Source organism: Chaetomium globosum, genomic scaffold (genome assembly GCF_000143365.1).
Source record: "Chaetomium globosum CBS 148.51 scaffold_5 genomic scaffold, whole genome shotgun sequence".
NCBI classification, from domain to species: domain Eukaryota; kingdom Fungi; phylum Ascomycota; class Sordariomycetes; order Sordariales; family Chaetomiaceae; genus Chaetomium; species Chaetomium globosum.
Window position 1 is genome coordinate 3,136,730 of NT_165980.1, and position 18,879 is coordinate 3,155,608.

General features: G+C 55.3%; 4 protein-coding genes across 4 annotated transcripts in view; 1 reads left to right on the forward strand and 3 right to left on the reverse strand.

Annotated features, from left to right (window-relative positions):
• Nucleotides 1-3,245: 3,245 nt before the first annotated feature.
• On the reverse strand, nt 3,246-3,698 carry CHGG_07868 (uncharacterized protein; the record flags this gene model as incomplete). Its single annotated transcript, XM_001225523.1, has 1 exon — nt 3,246-3,698. The coding sequence occupies one exon, from the start codon at nt 3,696-3,698 to the stop codon at nt 3,246-3,248; it is 453 nt and encodes a 150-aa protein (XP_001225524.1).
• A 9,119-nt stretch (nt 3,699-12,817) lies between these two features.
• On the reverse strand, nt 12,818-13,618 carry CHGG_07869 (uncharacterized protein; the record flags this gene model as incomplete). The annotated part of the gene is made up of 2 exons (XM_001225524.1): nt 12,818-13,495; nt 13,571-13,618. The coding sequence occupies 2 exons, from the start codon at nt 13,616-13,618 to the stop codon at nt 12,818-12,820; spliced, it is 726 nt and encodes a 241-aa protein (XP_001225525.1).
• A 954-nt stretch (nt 13,619-14,572) lies between these two features.
• CHGG_07870 (uncharacterized protein) lies at nt 14,573-15,800 on the forward strand (the record flags this gene model as incomplete). The annotated part of the gene is made up of 6 exons (XM_001225525.1): nt 14,573-14,585; nt 14,805-14,918; nt 15,064-15,082; nt 15,240-15,478; nt 15,537-15,554; nt 15,625-15,800. The coding sequence occupies 6 exons, from the start codon at nt 14,573-14,575 to the stop codon at nt 15,798-15,800; spliced, it is 579 nt and encodes a 192-aa protein (XP_001225526.1).
• A 1,335-nt stretch (nt 15,801-17,135) lies between these two features.
• CHGG_07871 (uncharacterized protein) overlaps nt 17,136-18,879 on the reverse strand; it is a gene marked incomplete at both ends in the record, with an annotated part of 3,334 nt that continues 1,590 nt past the window's right edge. The window contains one exon of the mRNA XM_001225526.1: nt 17,136-18,434. Within this exon, the coding sequence (XP_001225527.1) occupies nt 17,136-18,434 (1,299 nt within the window). The remainder of the gene's footprint in view (nt 18,435-18,879) is intronic.

Below are 18,879 nucleotides of genomic sequence, written 5' to 3' on the forward strand. Positions count from 1 at the left end.
TCGGTGACGTCAAGCTTGGTCCCATCACCACCCGATGTCCCCTCCTCTACATCATCGCCAACACAATGACTAGTAACAAGAAAGCGCATGCTTTTCCTCCTAGCACCGCGGTAATTCATGTATTATAGATACTCTCAGTCGTATATAGCAGCTTCTTTCTGTCCTTCTTCCCGACACTGGCCTCGTGATGCGGGCCACGAGTCATGTTCACTTCAGCAGCGCAGAGTCAAACATAATAACATTACGACGTAATGCTCTGGCTACGTACAAAACAACTATAGCCTACCTCGAAGCGTTGTGCCCTGTCATACCCCTCTTTGGCTTCCGGCCTCGAGGTGAAGCCGTAGAGGTGCTACGTCACAACGGGTGTGACTAGGGGCTACCAGGCGTCGACAAGCATCAGTTAGGTATGAACGAGGTTTATAGTAAACGGAATATGTTTCCGAGAAGCATGATGACGCCCCAACGGGCGTTCGTCGTACATACTACGTCGCCCAGGCAAGGAATACACACCGTCAGGGATCAAAGTCGATTCTATCAGAGACTTGAAGACGGTGGTTCATTAACCTTTTTTTGCTATGGTTTCGTGGAATGGAAGCTGTATCATAACTCGGTACATGTATCGGCTGCTATTTCGACAACATTTGTCTTCACGTCGAGCTAGTGTCTGCTCTGGCCGAGCCCGGGGCCGGATTCAGCGGTATATCGGGGTAGAGGTCCAGAAACCTCACATCAGAGCCCCCTCATGAAGCAAAGTATATCAGAACAATTACATTGCCCCCTTCTTGCCAGAGACAATGGGGGTTTTTGAGCGCTCGGGCAGCATCACCGAGAACTTGAACCGTAGCTGGTTAGCTAGCTATCTACGATCTGATTGTCAGCGGGCGCATGGGGGGCACGAGGAGCGAAAGGCACTGTTTTGCATCCCAGAGCCACCACTCTCTCCCCCCACCCCTCCCAATAATTGTTTTCTCATGTTCTTCTTAGCCGGGGTAAATTCCTAGGAGGTGAGTGCTGCTCGCAACAGGAACCACCAAGGTCCTACCGAGAGAGGAGGACGGAAAGGTTCTAGAGATCTGACCTCGCCTACGCCTACCATAGAAGACGAGATAACCTGATAATACGAGTTCAGCACACATAGACTAAAGTATTTCCCTCGTACCCCCAGAAGCTCAAAGCTCGACGGGTTGTTGTTCTGCCCCCATCCACTCCCCTAAGGCTTCCCAGTCGTGACAGGGCGAGGTTGAATCGCGGCCACATCAAACGAGGTCTAGTTCAGAGTAGCAATACGGAGGATGTTCAACCCGCATAACTGCGCAAGCATATGGGCCGTCCCGGTATCAGCTAACACCCTCCGTCGGCGAAGTGCCGTTGAGAGGTCTTGGCCTGAAGAAGCGGGAAAAGTGAGTCCACCAATGAAGAGGACGACGAAAGGAACTCTCACATCAGGAAACAACGACGCCTCTTCTCATGTTAGCTATCTGTGCCGCAAAGAAGAAACCAGCTTCAGAACACCGAGCATATCTTGTGGTATCTCGACAAGATATCCGGGCGGCCGCAGTTGTCGGCGTTGTGGTCCCGGGTGCGGTTTGCGATGACAGGTTGACGCGCTTGCAAGAAGCGCGCGTCCGCGGCTAACTTGAGTCCTGTCTTGTCACCAACAAGGCAACGCTCAAGGAGGTAACATTGAAAGAGGTAACAAGTGGAGGTGGAGCTACGACTGACTGTCTTGCTTCAAGCGCGGCAACCAAGGGAGGAGTTAATGTTTGTTTGACAATCACCGGCAATGAGGATCTCGAGGTTGATGCGATTGATGGTAACCATCAAATTGAGACTATCTACTACACTAGCTAATATCTACCACAGAGAACCAAGCCTTGAGCAACCAACCCTTCCAACCAAGCTGCTTCTCGGCAGCCAACCCAACGATACAGAAAACGGGGTATCACCACGGTATAACAAAAAAGTAGGGGTATCCAAACCAAAAATAGTAAAATGCAAAAAAAGACAAAAACTCCAGATGCCGATGATCCCATATGCCAATGTTTGTTCCAGTGTGTACTGAACCTGTGTAAGTGCAAATAACCCCCACCTTTTTTGATAGCCCCCGTGGTATGTTTTGCAACCCGTTTGTTCCCAGTTCCTGAAAATGCTTCATTCAAATGCTCAGATGCCGCTTTGGTCCCGTAGGATAGACAAGTAAAGAAAAAAAATATTAAAAAAAAGTTGGCCCGACGATGGCTGGAGCGTCGGTGAGTCGGGCTAAAGTGCCGCCCCACCGAGCCGGTGAGCTCACCGCTTATTAAGCCCGGACATGATTAAAAAATGTTTGCGATGAGAACGAGCCCTCAACCAGCCTGTGGCAAGGATGAATGGCAGAAGAAGAAAAGTCGGTTCGAAAATGAAGCGCCGAATGGAGGAAAAAGATGCAGAAAAAGAATGCTTCGCAAACGCTCTCCCGGAAAGGAAATCGGATGCCGAACCGGCGGGGCTGGGGTTGCCGATCAGAGCGTCCAGACCAAGATCCGCCCCAGGTGGAGGAGGGCGGGTATCTTATTGGTCGATCCCATTGTGTGGGCGGATGGGCGGGTTCGGGTACGTCTCGGCAATTTGCCGGTTGTGCGTGTTGCCTGGGATTGCAGGCGGTGAAGGCGCGGAACGAAGGCCCGGCTCACGGGCCGTTTTTTTTCTTGGGTGATGCCCCTTCATTAACCCGCAGATTTTGGTTCCCAGAGCCCGTGCTGAAATCCTTCCCAGTTGAAGAGAGGGTATTTTCTGGGTTCGGTCGGTGCGCGTCCGAGCACCCCGACCAGTTGAAATCTGTCTCGCTGTGCCGAAACTTGGCTGTTGATGCTGTAGGTCTCGGGCGACGCTTCGGTAAGAAGGCCCGAAGCCAAGGGAACCGAACACTGAAAATGTGTGCGAAGCTTGGCTGGTTTTGCCAAGATGCACTTCTCGGTAGAACTTTCCGGAAAGTGTGCGTGCATCTGTCCCGGGCCACGGGATTATTGCTTGTAATCAACAGTGGATGTTGATGACGAATGCCCGAATGCCCGAGGATGAGTCAATGCTGGATTGATTTCTGTCACCATGTGTTAGTCCAACTTCCTATCTTGGCCCGTGTCGGCAAGCTTCGGGTAATGCACTGTTTGCTTGGTCGCACATGGGAAATGCGATAAGATATGCACTTACCGATTGGGGGTGGAGCTGCCGCTGTCAGCACCCGCATGTGGGGAGCCGCTCGTTCACTCAGCCTCGGTGATGGTAGTCATGGCAGAGAGCTTGCTCTTGGTCGCCTTCTTGGCCGAGGCCGAACGCTTCTTGGGACCCGGTCGCCGCCGTTGCTGGTCCTGCTCGGCCTGCCTCCGTCGCATCTCCTTCTCGGCCAGGACGATCTTCCTCATCTCGCGCTGGTAGGCAAGCTGCTCCCTTTGCAACTGGAGGAACTCGGCTTCGGTAAGAACTGGTGCCGCGGGGGAGTGGACGGGCGAGGCGCTGCCTTGGCTGCTCGAGACGCTGCAGGCGTCGTCCTCGAACACGTCCATGAACAGCTCGTCGTCTGTGATGTATGACGTCGCCCGCTCGTAAGACTCGCCCTCTCCGAGAGATGACCTCCTAGGCCATGAGGGAAAGGCGCACTCCGGGTCGGGTCCCCGCCGAGACGAGGAGCGCGGTGCGATATCCATAGGTGAGGCCATGTTGCTGGATGTGCTGCGGGATGTGAAGGAGTCGAAAGAACTGCTCGATGAGCTCGAAGAGCCATAAGAACCAAACCCGAACATTGTGATTTTTGTTGTGTAAGACGCGTGTTTTTTGGTTGGTGTGGGATGACGTAGTGAGTGCCTGGTTGAGGGTTGTTGTGGAGCTAGGTGGATTACGGTTATTGTTTCAGGGTACTGGCCACCGGCTGGTGATGTAGTTGTGATGGAGTTTTTGAGGCAAATCGGGGGGGCAACGATGCAGAAGATATCTGTATGAAGGTCCTCTATATCTAAGATCGTGGGGTGGAGCGTGGGTTGGTAAGGCAGCAAGGGTGAAGGTACCTGGGCAGTCCCAATAGCCAGGATTGCGTGGGGCAGATTAAATTGAATGCCGAGGTGGTCAATACGGTGACTCGGGAAAGCAATGCAAGGGGGGCGTGTGTGTGTTGGGAGGGGCCCCTGACACACCGGGGGGGAGGCGGGATGTGGCACGCGGAATTTGACAAGGTACTTTTTGGCTTCGGACGCTGCTGGCCGTCGGGTTCGCACCCGCGGGGGATGCATCGTGACTTCCCCCCAAGGCACCTCAACCCTCGCCAGCACCCAACCAAGAGGGCTGCCTGGGGGCGGCACGCCCAACCACGGCCCCCTTCTCGAATTTCGAATGGCCCGGATTGGTACCGGGAGAGCCCCCACGCATACGCTTGGACAAACAGAAGCTGCCCTTTTGCTCACCGCACACGGCGCACGCCCAAGGGAGCAAGTTGCGGTGTCTGACCGCCATCCGTCCTTCGCATTTCTTTCGCACCCACAAAACGAGAAAAAATATACGTTTTTGTCCTGGGGTGTGCGTCCGGCTTACAGATTACTGGCGCACAACCATAAGCTCTGCTACCACGTCGGCCTTGTGTGTTGGATTTGAAATCGGGATTGGGTCGGACAAAGACAAACGGGGAGTCACTCGGAGCCTATCGCAACGCCGCCCCCATGAGGAACGTGTCAGCAACTCGGCGTGCCCCCCGAATCCGGGGGCTGAGCTGGGGAAAGAAGGCCTCTTCAAACGAGGCCCAGAGCCCAGCGCCCCGGGTTCTCAGGTCCCTATCTTGGGCAGCGTTTTATAAACGGCGCGATCCTTGCCCCCCTTCCGTTATAGTTTCTCATGAATCGCGCTTCTCCCCTGCTCCGGGCCCGTCTCCGTCTTGCCGAGGGCAAGGGTTCAAGGTTGGGACGGTCGGTCTAGGGGCTCACCCTGGACGCCCCTTCCCCGGCTTGGCTCCCCGGGAGATCAAAGCCCCCTGTTACCCCATGATTTCCGACGCCCAAGCGCGCCTCACCGCCTGGGGGGGGGACGGCAAACTGCGAGACGAGTCACTTTTGGTTCATCTCGAGGCGATGTGCATAGAAACAAACAAACAACACCACAGGCCTAGACGCCTCTCGGGCGTAACGGTGAGGGAGGCGGCAGCGGGTTATGACTACCGCGTCCAAGTGGCGCTGTTCTATTGCAAACATGGTGTTGCTTGTTCGATGGGAATGGTTGTCTTGATTGTCTCGGCTCGGCTGCTTGCTTTTCTCTCCCCTTGGATGTTGGCCTCCTCACAATTGGCTTATCACCAACGCACAAACTGGTTGCCGAACAAACTCGAGCCCTGACTGGTGCCTGCCCACCAAACCCACCAAACCCACCAACAAACCAGAAACATGCTTTGCTTGCCTCCATCCCGTTTCGCTCACCTTGCCCGGCTCCGGGCTACCGGCCAAGAGCCCGACGAGACACACCAAACCACCTCACTAAATGAAATCAGGTTCACGGGCATCAAAAAAAGGACAGCGAAACAAGTGGCCACCAACCCGCATGTATTTTTGGGGGGGGGTTGTGGTGTGGGGCGTGGTCCATGTGTGCAGAGGGCGCTGCCGTTGTTGGTTGCGGCGGCTGTTGAAAATAGCTTTTGCGGGCGGGAGCGCGGGCGAGCGGGCGAGCCCTGTTTTCCCACGTTTGCCAACACCAAGGTGCAGTCTTCGCTGTCCAACTCACCCACCTCACCGCAATCCCGAAAGCTGCCCAGACCCGGTGACGACGAGGTGGCATGCAACGTCACCGTGACCCCTCACGTTGGGCTCACAAAGTCTCATGTGGGCGGGCATGTGTTTATATTTTTTAATGGGTTTTCCTTGTCTTGTTGCGGCATGTTCGCATCCTGGAAAAAATCACGCGCAGCAAGCGATGCTTTTACTCCCGTCCTTATCTACCAACCCACCTACCCGAAAGACTTTTGGGCCTCCGTTTTGCGACGGTATCACGATCGCAAGGCAGGTGTGCGTGTCAGGCAGCTGGCATGCTGTAATCGTGGGCGAGTGAGGTTTGAGTGGTTACATGCAGGCGGGCGCAGCCCTATGTCCAGACCGACCGGCGAACAATAGAAGCCCGTTTGTGTTCGTTCTGTCGCGTATAGGGCTGCCTATCTAGCCGCCCGCTCCCGGGAATAGATACCATGCCGGCGTAGGCGAATCCCGCCATGCGGCGTCGAGTCAGACTGGGGAAACACAGCGGCGTAAAGAGAAGCTGCTGCTTACTGTGTGGAAGTCCCCTCGACGTCCCCTTTACATCATCTCACCTTACCAATCGCTATCTCCTCGTACCGAAGATAGGAGGGGATACGGATCATTATTAATCGGGAAAGGCAAGTGAGAGGCGGGACCGAAGTTCGGAGGCAACGTTCGCGACCGTAAATTTTCGGTTGCGACAGAACCGTTACGGGCGTGAAAAGGCGGATTTCGGCAGTTTGCCGGTGTGGCTTCCGATGATTGCGTTATCCGCTGTCTGTATTGCACTTTTTGGCGGACAGTGTTCAAACAAGCTGGAATCGGCCGAAATGCGGACAGCCCTGTTGCATCCGACCGCCGATAACGCCAAACCAAGATGGCAAGTCGAGATAAACTTGATGAACTTGATATGCAAGCCTCACCGTCTTCTTCCCGGATGATTTCTGATTCATTCCGCGGCAACTGAATCAGACAGCGCTTTGTTTGAGCTGAGCTCCGACGAGAGCTTTCCAAGGTCGAGGCGCTTACCGCATTTGGGCATTTTGCATATCGTCTACAAATCTAGCAAAAGTTAGCAAATTTAGCAGATCCAGTTCCCCTCACCAACTCACTCCCGGGCCTCACCTTGCTGCAAGGCGAGCTGAGTTGTCCCGTTTGGGCGCATTAGACTCCCCAGACCGCTTTTCCTGGAACTGCACTTTCCAGCTCTGGAACCCCCCTCCTGCATGATGCGCTGCTGGCTGCGGGTGTGTGTGTGTGTGAGACATACACACACCACAGGTCCAGCACAGTAAACGGAACGGACCAGTCGGTGGGTTCGCCCCCGGGGAAGCGGCATGCGCCAGATGGGCCGGAATGCGGATCCGACCCGCCCTCAAGCTCCTGACTAGCCTGACCCGCTCGTGAATCTCATGGCGTGGCCATGGCGGCGGACGGCGCTCCGCTGCCACGCTCCCCCGGATTGACCGCCGAGGGCAGTTTGTCACGAACGGTGTGCCCACACGATCGCGGTCCAGCCCGCACCAGGCGCCGCTTATCAGTGGATTTCTGAAGGAAGATCACGATAGCGCTTGCACGCGAACAGAAGGTGGCAAAGACTAGGTTACGAGGTCTTATCACCACGAGGCCGAGGCGGTGATTAACCCGCCGTCGTCGGGGGAATTTGGAATTTGGGAAGGCGGGGAGCGCAATTCCGGTCTTTTCTTTTTCGCATCCCCCAAACCCCCCATCCCCATGTCGATAGCGGCCAGGCCATTTCGCGATGGAGGACGAAGCTGACGCGAGGGACGGGGAAGCAGGGATGAAACATGGCTCGGATCCACAGCCTACCAAACCGGTGGGAACCCGGGCTCACCGGGGCTACCGGGCTAATTAGCCAAAAAGAAAACGACAAGGACAGCTTTTTTATCCCATTTCCTTTTTATTCCTTTTTCTCTTCGAAGCCCATCACGGTTGGATGGGAATCTCCGCCTGATGACAGGTCGAGGACGCCCCGGGTGCTTTTCCGCGACAACCGAATCGGCATATGCAGGTCGTCGTGCATCTGGCACACGATAAATCGAAACAAACACTGACTCGTCATCTTTACCCTCGTCCGGGGAAGCTGACCAGCCGTTCCAGATGTGCTGACGGGGCGTTCAACCGTTCGTTCAGGGGGGACCGGGGAACCGACCCGGACAAGGAGCCCAAGCGCAAAACTGCAATCTGTTGGTCGAGGCTATCCGGTGAGCCGGCTGGCCGGTCAGTCCCAGAAACTCAAAAAATGCACCGATTAGGACGACCAGGGCTCGCCTCCTCTCCCCCCTGGCCTGGCTGAGATGCAACAAGAACGACAAAACAACCCATGTCAACCATGCTTTTGGACCGGGGCCCCGGGCGCCGGAACCCTCGCCGCGGTCGGCCCGGCCGCTGCCTCCCCTTGTCCTGTCGTCGGCGCAGTACCCCCGAGACGGCCGGGTCTCCATCTGGTGCGAAGAGATTTTCTCGGGGTTTCACCGCTTGCAGAATCTGCAATCCGAGCTCCTGGGCTCGGTTGCCTCCGTCGGTAAATGAGGTCTCCACGACGACAACCTTGAACCCTCCCTACCCCCTAGCGTTAACTATCCTCGGTCCCGAACGACCGGAGCACCGGGACGGGGCCTCTCCTTCGCCTGCGCTAAAGGTGAGCTAGGCAACGGCTTTTTCCACAGCTTCCTTTTTTCATTCCAAGGACTTGCTTGTTTGGGCGAAAAAGCCCCCTTTCCCATCCTTGCTTTCGCCAACCCCAGCTGCCTAGCTCAGGGTAGGCTCCGTCTTGTCCAAAACGCTGGGTCGGTACCTTGAGGGTCCAAACCCAACCCAACCCCCCGGCGCGCGCTTTAACTTCCCCCTGAAATCAACGTTGCCATCTCCGGGGCGCTGGGATGGGAGGCAAAAAATCTCCCCAGAGGTTTGGATCCGCGGGAGAAAAAAAAGAAAACCTCCCCGCCACCGTGGGCGCGGCGCGGCGCGCGTGGGATGAAATCCCCGAATCGGTCGAGCGAGGGGGGCGCGTGGGGAAGGCTGGGCGACCGAGTGGCTGAGAATCGGCGCCAGCCCCAACGAGCCAACCTCTAGCCCACGTGTTTCCGATGGAGCCCGCCGAGCTTTGTCCCCCCACCACCCGCCCGCGCGGTTTGGGGTTGTTGAGAGAGGGTGGGGGGCGGATGGCTTCGGTGTGGCGGCGGGGTGAGTTTACTTTTGGGGTTGGGTTTGATGGTGATCGGTGTGTGGTTTGAGACCCTGAGGTTGGGTTTGAGACACGGGATTGAGCTGTTTTCGCATCGTTGCTGGTGATGGGGGTTCTGATGGCTCGGTAAGGTGTCAGCTGTCGCGTCTCGGCGCGCTCATTTTGGAGGAGCACGGGTTGAGGGTTTGAGGTTTGGGGGTTTGGGGTGAGGGTTTGTTGATCCAAGGCTGGTTCGATCGTACAGAACGGTTCGTGGGGTTGCACGTGCGGGAGAAGGCGTGATCGCATGGCGGAGTTGCAACACCTTGATTTCTTTTCTCAAGGGGAAGTATCTTCAAGGGGAAGTAGATTGTCGCCGTCCATGAGCCACGCGTCTCTGTGCTTCCGCACCGAGGGAGTGCGCTTTCACGGCTGACTCGGTGGCGGCTTCTTCGCAATCGTAGCTGATTGCTGGAATCGCCACCAATAATCTTTCTTTTCTTCAGCTTTGGAGGATGATTGGAGAGGCAGTCTCATTCTCGTCAATGCAAACCAACGAGTTGACGCGCATCGCCAAGCTTCGCCGCCTGCAGGAGGGGCCGCAGGCAGTATCCGACCCCGGGCCCACCCCGAATCGTCTCTCCGGTTCGTCGGTGCCAGGCCGGAGAGGTGGACCCCCGAGTCGGGGGCAAGTGGAGTTTGGCCGACTTACACGGAGTGGTTGGTGTGGGCTCCCTCCGCCGTCCAACCACACGCGTCTCGTATCACTCAAACTCGACAAAATCCTGTCATCTATTTGGCTTGGTTGCCCGAGCCAGTATCGTCTTTTGCTCGGTCACAATTCGTCAGAAATATCAGCTGCTGCTCCTTCAGGCTCCGTTTCCTCTCCGTTCTCGGGTGACTATCGTCGTCAGCAGATTGCAGAACGCCTATCCCTTGGGAAACACCACTCATGTTTGGGATGAGTGACTCACTAGTATCTCGTGATGGAGAGGACTGGACTCGCTTCGTAATGGCGGTTTCACAGAACTGACGAGTCCAAAGTCAGTACAACAATGCAACACCTTCCCTTTCCGCGATAGAGCCATCGAGTATTCAGGCAGTGCACCGCGAGATCCGGTGGGTCGCTCGTGTCATTGATACATTGTCTTCGACTGGACTAAGAATAACCTGAGGAGTCGCAATCTGACAATCCTGAGGCGCGCCAATGTGGACGATGCTACCACAGGGCGAAAGGCGAGCGATGCCCAAGGTCCAATCACAGACCGTTGAGGATCTAGATCTCATCACACTGCCGTCGCGACGATAGACGCGTGCAAGAGGAAAATCTCATGAAACTCACGCTTGGGGTTGAACTAATCATCACATCACAGAACGCTCTTACCCCTCTCCCTCTCCTCGAGGGGTGTGTCAAACAGGAAACTCGTTCGAGTCCTTATATTGAAATGAAACACCTACACCCACACGTGGTTGCTATCCTCCAAACAAAAAGCCGCATATCAAATCCATCACGTTTCTCCTCTCCTCGTTCGCCCCCAAGGTTTCACTTCGGCGTTCAGCTGCACTCTAAACCCCAGACATCACCGCGGCGCCTCAACAACTAGTTCATCTGCACCCACAGCCAAAACCCAAAGAAAAGAACCAAAAAATGACTCGTCACCTTCCCATCCCCATTTCGCAACAAGCCGCAGAACAAACCGGCCTCGAAAAGCTGAACAATATTGCCCCTCCCGCGGACGCTGAATGTGGTATGTGGTGATGTGACGGCGCCCCCTCCGATCGTTTTCGGGCCAATTGGATGTGATAGCTCACAAAAAGTGCGGGACAACAATGGGCGCGCGGACGCGCGGGGGACGACTCGGCTGGGCTTGGCTTTCGCTAAATCCTGCATGATCTATCACACATATTGAACCTCCGCGGCACGGGAGGAGTCGAGAGTGCGATGTGATCGTTTTATGAGGGGTATCGGTCCTATCGGGTTGTTTGTTCTAGATTGGGGCCTTGGGTGTTTGTTTGATCGGATCGGATCTGAGCGGGTGAGGATCAGTGATAGTGATGGTTAGTTTCCGCGGGCGACCGAGATAAACGCCGTTGTTTTGTGATTGCTCGGGTGGCTGATTCCGTTGAACCAACAGATAGATAGGCGATGAGCGCTGTTTCGTGGGTTGCGTACAGGACAGTGCATGTGGGATTTGAACTCCGCGGGAATTGTACCCGGAATGCACAGAGGTGTGTGCAATATGGTGAAGTAGAATCTGTAGAATTACGTAAATGCCCAACGGTTCATAAATAAGGATTTGTGCTAGCTAATTCACTACGTTAAGAAGATGCAACAAATAGTAATACCGTTTGTTGTGATGTTTCATGTTACTAGTCTTGACCGCTGGGCAATCATCCATCATCATGCTCAAGTAAGCAAATTCGAATAGCTTTGTGGGCAGATCGATGACCATGTCGGAGTGTTGCTTCACTAGATGGGTGAGACGACTCGCTCGAGAAGTGCTTCGACGGGGGCTTGACCTTATTGTTATGATGGAAACGTCGGCTAGTAAAGACTTTTTGGGTTCTTCTACAAAAGGGACCGAGGCGACTTTATACAAAATTGATGTAGATGTGTCACGATGATGACTGACGGATAAAAAGAACTAAATGAGCAAATAAATAACAAAAGACGTTAACGTCGGGCACAGAAAAACAAAAAGCTCACCACCAAGCCCCATTCCCCGGTGGAATGGAGGTTGGTGGCTACGAAAATCCTGAAAACAGGATTTTGCGCCGCGAGGGGGGATCGAACCGGTCCTCTTTCGATTGGTGTCCAACCGGTCCTCCTCACAATGCCGCTAAGCTAAACCGTTGTTTAACTTCAATTATGAGGAGGCGGTGACAGTGTGCGTGCGGGAACTTGTATATATAGCGCTGACAGGAAGGAGCGGTAAGAGGGGGTGGGCCTGGAGTTGGGATGGAAGATAGTGGTGGAATAGGGGACGTAGGGGAGCCTCAGCTTCAAGGGCCGAGCGAGAAGATGGTAAAGAACGTGGAGTCCCTCTTACTAGTGAGAGTTTGAGGCCCGCGAGGAAATATCTCCTCTTTTTGAGTGTCCAAGGAGCATTGTAAAGATGGGGGGAGAGAACCATAGGGCAAATGGCACATACAAGCAGCTTCAAACCATCCGGTCAAGAGGTACCTAGGTAGCTCCGGCTAGCACCTTCACACTACGAGGTTCTAACATGACAATCCAAATGGCTTCAGAGGATGGAGTACAACCTCTGATGAGTTTGCTAGTATTTGTTACTTGTTGAAACGACGCTGGGAAACGCTGTGAAGTTCTATGCCAGTATTATCACTGAACCCAAGAGGCCAACTGCCGCGCACCTTTACTTACAATCGTAGAACCACCACTGCGGCCAAGTCCCCACGGGTTCTAAATGGCAATGCCGAGGCTAGTTCCCCCCACGGGAATATATGGGGCGGGAGTTGCCATGCCCTGCTGGGCTAACTTCTCAAAGTCGTATGGGTTGAGATTGCTCGCTGTCGGCGCGGTCTGTTCAACGTTGTTAACGAAATGCTCTTCATAACAAGGACTCATCATGGCGGTGACGTTTTATCATGGTTAAGGTAGCCAAAGGGAGAACCGGAGATGTTGTGTGCAGCATTTGGCCAGCCGGAACCGGGAGCATCACTCGTCCGCAACAACTCTATATTTCACCCCAAACCCTATGTATCCCAATAATGGACCGAAAGTACCTCGCAAGCAAGATGTGTACGTGATAACGCTTGCGCCAACAAGCATTACCCCAAACGCCCTAAACGCCGCCATGCCTAATGTCTGTCCCGCTCTTGTCAACAACCCAATCCACATCCCCATGTATTACAACACATACCGCCCCTAACTCCTCAGCGCCTCCAACCGGTTCCGCATCTGATCCATCATGGCCTCGGTATCCTCCTCCTCGTCCTCCTCCTCCACCTGCGCCTGCTGCTTCTGGGCCGGCACCTGTTTCTGCTGCTGCGGCAGCGGCACGCTGGGCAAAGGACCAGCCGTCTCCATCCGGTCCTTGAGAATCTCCCCTAGCACCTTATCCACCTCCCCTTCAGCCTCCTCCTCCTCCTCCCCCAGCATATCCGCATCATCCGGCAGCACCTCCCCCACCATCTCCTCAATAATCCCCGCCTTCATCAGCTCCACACTCAGCTCCTGCATGGTATGCGCAAACTGCGGCAGCCGAATAAGCGAATTCACATCCTTCATGATCCCCACACTCGCCTTAATACTCCCCTCGATGCGGCGCAGCGCGAAGGCCTCGCTGACCTGCATCTGGACGCTGGCGAGCTGGGCGCGGCCGGTGACGAGGCGGTCGCCGGCCTTGCGCGTGCGGATCAGCTCGCGCGCGAAGTCGCGCACCTCCCGCTGCGCCTGCTTCTGCCGGGACGGGTCGCCGCGCTGCGCCCGCTTGTTGGCTGCGATGATCAGGTTCTTGGTCTTGGTCTCGGTCTGCTTGATGGCCGAGATGTCGCGGTCGAGCTTGCGCATGTTGGCGCGGAGGAGCGCGTTGCATTTTCGAAACTGTTAGGTGGAAGGTGGGTTTATCGTTAGCGAGAGGTGAGGTGGGTTTATTGGTTCGGGAAGGAGACGACGTACTTGGGCCTGGGGGTCTGGCTTTGCGAACATGTTCCTGAGCGTCTCCATGGTTGCTGTGGTGTGGTTGCGGTCGACGGGCGGCGGGTGGGCGATGGATTTGCTTAATTGATTCGATGTTTCTGCTTCTTATCGCGGTCACCAAAAGTGCTACCGCGATGGCCGATAGGCGAAACTATCGTCGGTGATGTGGCGGTCGCGGGCGCTGACGTCGTTGGGATGCTCCGGGCCAAGCGTTTGAGCCTCACCGGGCAACCTGAACGGCTGGGCCAGGGGCTCGGGCAGGCAACCCCCGCCTGGCCGTTGGACCCGCAGTTGCGCGGCCCTGAAGCCCCGCCATCTTGCACAGCTGCCCCAAGAGCGGACCAAAGAGACGTCTTCTTTTGTTGAAGCCTGTGAATATTTGATGTTGTCGACCCGGAATTGATGCTGAGCTCATATTTTATTAGATTAGCTCATCATGTACCTGTCAGGCCCGTTGCTCAGAACCTCTCCGGTTGTTAGGTTTGTTTGGAGATGAAACCCTCCAAAGTTTCCATGGCAGCAAAACCACCGAGGCTTGTGCTAGATCTCTTTCACGACCCTGATAGGTATACTGAAATGGTTACTCGGCCCTTGATTTGGAATGAATACTTCTACGTGGGTCCTATGCGTTCGAAAAGAATGTATGTGCACAATGCCCGGCGGGTTTTGTTGTGCCCGTTTGGACTTCCCCGCTCTTATGCACCTAAGCCACTCCTCGTAGGGATGGAGAAAAGCTGAGAAGCGCAGGGGAAGCTGATGATCTACAAGTAACTATGTATACTAGGACTTAGGCGGCACGCAGTCCTCCAAGCAGAAGGTAGACAGCCTTACGAGAACAACGATCAACTTAAATTCTGAAGTCATAGAATTTAAATTCAATCAACTTCTAGGAATATTCCTGCTCCTCAAGGAAAGCTTAATCGAACTCTCGACCCCACTCATCGCAGCTGTGTTAGGAGGGGGGAGCAGCTCAGCCTGAAGATGGCCCGTGCCAGTGAATCTTTGGGCTTCTGGCGAATTCCACCGTCACCCTGCAGCCTCACAACATCCCACTTGGTGCCTTCCTCTCCCGCCGAACTTGAACCTTCCAGTTGACAACTTCCAACTGCCACCTCCATTTCACTTCAGGAACATAACTTCGCTTTTATTACAGCTACTTGACTCCGGGGCACGGTTATAATTCGATTTTGAGTAGCAAAACGTTCGTCTCCAGCAACTGAGCTACCCCTCCTCAGCCCCCTCCACACTCAAGCCTTAAGAAACACAAACTCATACATTTCGTCACCCAACAGATCACAATGGTCCGAAACTAAGGTGACACCCGAGGGTAAGTTCGCTTTGTCAATTAGGTCCTTACGACCATTGTTGTCTTAAACGCAATTCTTTGGTTCTGGCTCCGGAGCTCGGGTGGTACCCCGCGATTGCTTTATTTTCGCTTTGCGCTGCGTGCTAACCATTGTTTGCCTGTGCAGTCCTCTGGGCGCAGCGCTCGTCCAACGTCGATGCCGAAAAGAACTTCGTCTACCTGACCATCAACGTGCCCGACGTGCCGAAAGGGGAACATCAAGCTCGACCTCAAGCCGACGGGGCCTCTCGTTCGAGGGGCCGCTCCGACACGCTCAAGAAGACCTACCACGTCGAGCTCGAGTTTTTCGCCGAGAATTGACCCCGCCGAGAGCAAGACCAGCCACACGGCGCGCGATGTCGAGATGAAGCTACGCAAGAAGGAACTCGGCGAGACCTACTGGCCGCGTCTGCTCAAGGACACCAAGAAGGCTCACTTCCTCAAGACTGACTTCGACAAGTGGGTTGATGAGGACGAGCAGAACGAGGCCCCCGAAGACGACTTTGGTGCCAACTTTGGTGGCCCTGGCGGCATGGGTATGGGTAAGTGGTCATGATCTAAACGCTCGTCGTTGTCTTGTTAGTTAACCCTCGCCCATAGGTGGACTCCCAGGTATGGGTACGTATTCGGCGGCATGAGATTTGGAGGGGCCCCTACATATATGCAGACTTGCTGACCACTATTGCAGGCGGCGGCGACTTCGGCGGCATCGATTTCTCGAAGCTGGGCGGTGGCGCCGGCATGCCTACTGGCGATGAGGACGAGGACGAGTCAGACGACGACATGCCGCCACTCGAGGGTGAGGAAGAGCCTGAGAAGGCCGCGAAGGCTGACGATGGCAAGGAGGCGGTCGCCAGCTCTTAAAGGAGGAGGAAGCAAAGCTGTTAGCAGGATCCACCTTCCCGCATCCTGACGGCCTCGAGCCTAACACGTCGATAGCAGCTCCGGACAAGCGTCGCGGTATGAATACGGATTAGTAAAACGGACTATAAGGCGCTAGGCCCGCGCGGCCCTGCAACAGGCGCAGCGGCGGAGCAATCTGATGTATTGAGATCGGTCTATTCCTCTTGCCTCGGCGAATGGAGCTATTCTTTGCCATGAGTTGATGTTGCGGCGGTCGGTTTGCAAGTGCCATGGCGGTGAAACCTTTAATCTTTTTAAGTCACTACGAACACAGGAATATAGTGCCGAGCATAGATGATTCCGTCGGAAGCGGGTCGAGATCTAGTACGACCGGGGCCATAAGAACGAGGGAACAGTTCCGATGTCTTGGACAGCTCGCAGTGTGTCCCAGGTCGATTGGCCGCGGGAGGTAACACAATGGCATGACGAGTCTGAGAGGTAAAGTGTTCCTTTATCGTTCCCTCTGGTGGAAGTGGTATTGTTCCTTTCTCGTCTACATTGGGGAGGAAGCTGACCAGCTTAACCCTGGCCATGGAGGCTGATGACACTTCTGGTGGCTGCAAGGGAGGAATCAACTCGCCTACCTACCCCACAGTGCCACATTGTCCTCGTGGCCATCTAAGCCGATTTTGATCGGATGCGCCATTTATCAGAAGAGTGAACCGATGAAACTTATATACCTCGAGCCCATGCCGCTTACTCTTTTCTCGGAGGTCCGTCTATCCGCAAGGGCTGAACTTTAATCTAGACTCCGACCTTCAACGCTTTCCGAGAACAAACGGACGCCGGGACAACAAGGTGGCACCATCGCAATGCCCTCCGGCAAACCAAAGAGATGCGCCCCTTCAAATGAGGCTGTACAGTCTCCCCTTCCAACCCCAGTACAAGTCTCGAATCCACCACCAGCTCCCTACACGGCCAAAGAAGCCGCAGAATTTGTTCGGCAAGGCGCATGCATGGTTGCTTGGCCACATGACGAGATCTGGGTAGACCCTTTCAAGGATGGCAAGGGAGGGAGCAGGAGCCAATGACGGGAGTGGTGGAAGGGTGGTGATGAAGATGGTTGGGGATGGGTTGAGAGAGGAAAAGCTGTGGAGGGTGAGGGAGGAGCATATCCCCAATATTGTGTTGTTTAGGTTGGGAGAACAGGTTCGGTCAAGTGTTTATTCGGTAAGTGTGCTCTCTCTCTTTGGTTGTTGAAGGTGGGATATATCATATCGGCTATTACACATTATGTTTTAAACTTTCTATCGACTAACTTGAAGCAAGCAGGTTTGAAATAGCCAAGTTAACGACTTAAAGAACCAATAGACTTGAACTCGACGCCCCTTTTGCATCCATGACAAACTCCGCCAGCATGTCAGGATTCATGGCCGCGCCTTCGAGCCTCTCGAGCAACTGCCCAGAAGAGCAGCTCGCGATCATATCGCGGATCCTTGTCGATCTGCCAGTGTGTACCTTCTGCCCGTCGTCAGGGCATGGGACATATCGAACCCACTGGCCCTGGCCCTCACCGTGTTTTCCACGACACATCCACTGCCACAGTCTTATGTCCTTTGTGGATGTGCCTGCGCCCTGCTGATCCTCATCCTCCCCCACCGGCTCCCACTTCTTGCACCACGCCAGCGACAACATCCGACGCCCGCCATCCGCGTCCCTCGCCACGAAGTCCACTTCCCTGCCGACCTCGCCCATCACGATCCCGTTACAATCCCACGAATCCCACGGCACCCGACCACGCCCGACATAGTCCGCCCCGAGCAGGCAAACAAACTCCAGCTCAAACCCGTCCCGTTCCACCGCATCGACCAGCCGCTCCCGAAACCGGTGCCACTCCTCCTCGCTCTGGTCATACACCGACATCCACGCATCCCCACTCAAACCCCCACCGTCACCAGCCCCGGCAGCCCCGGCGGGCGGACGACGACCCCTCCACAACGCCACGCGCTGCGCCCGCGTCAGAAACAACCCCTCCCTCTCGCCAGCAACGACAGAGTCAGCGTCAGCATCAGCATCAGCGGTCCCATCACCCCCCCACCCGGCACCGTCGCCTTCACCACTAACACCAAGACCCTCCCCGCACTGCCCCCGCACCCCCGCCCGCTTGCGCTCCCACTCGCGCTCGCACGCCTCCCCCCGATATCGACATTGACGTCGACGTCCCCGCTTCTCCTCCTTCGCCTCAAGCCGGTCGTCGTCCAGCGGCAGCACCATGGCGGCTACCACGCACAGGTCGGCGTGGGTGCTGGCGTAGGCTTGGTGGAGGAGGGTGTGGTGGGCGAGGTGTGGCGGGTTGAAACATCCGGGGTACAGGAGGATGCGGTTGGGTCGGTTGCGGTGGAGTTGGGGGGCTGTGGGTGTGCAGGCGAGGGGGTGGTGGTAGTGGCGGTGGGTGTTTGTGGTGATGGGGGAGAGGGGGGGTGGTGGCGGCGGCGGCGGCGGCGGGGGTGGTGTAGCTGGTGGTGGTGTTTTGGCGGGGGATGGAGGTGGTGGGCGGTGGTGTGACGGCATAAATTGTTGATGCGGTGTTGCTGTCGTTGTTTTCGTGGTAGACTTGGGAGATGTAGGCTCCCAGGTCGGCGGTTGTTGATGTCGCTGAGCAGGGTGAAGACATGATGGTGGTTGTTATGTGGGATGGAAAGATGATGGAGGTTTGTAGGGGGAACGAAAGGTTGGGGGCCTTGGGACAGACATGTTATGCAACACAGGCGAGTGGCGACCTCAAAATAAGAGTCATTGCGAAGGTCAGTATGGCGTCATGAGGTATGGGGACGGACGATGTGCTGATGTGCGCACTTCAGAGCGATCAGCTGACAGTGCTCTAGATTCGTTTGAATGTTTGGATATCCATCATCGCCAACATCAATACCTCTCGCGCTAGCTTCGTTGCCCATGCCAACCAAGGTCATGTACGTCAGACATCACCTTTCTCTCCAGACCGAAATACGTCAGAGGTTCAAAAGATGAAGAACATCGGGATTTTCTCGACCTATCATTTTCAATTCTCATCACACTTCAACCAAATCATTCATCATTTCGA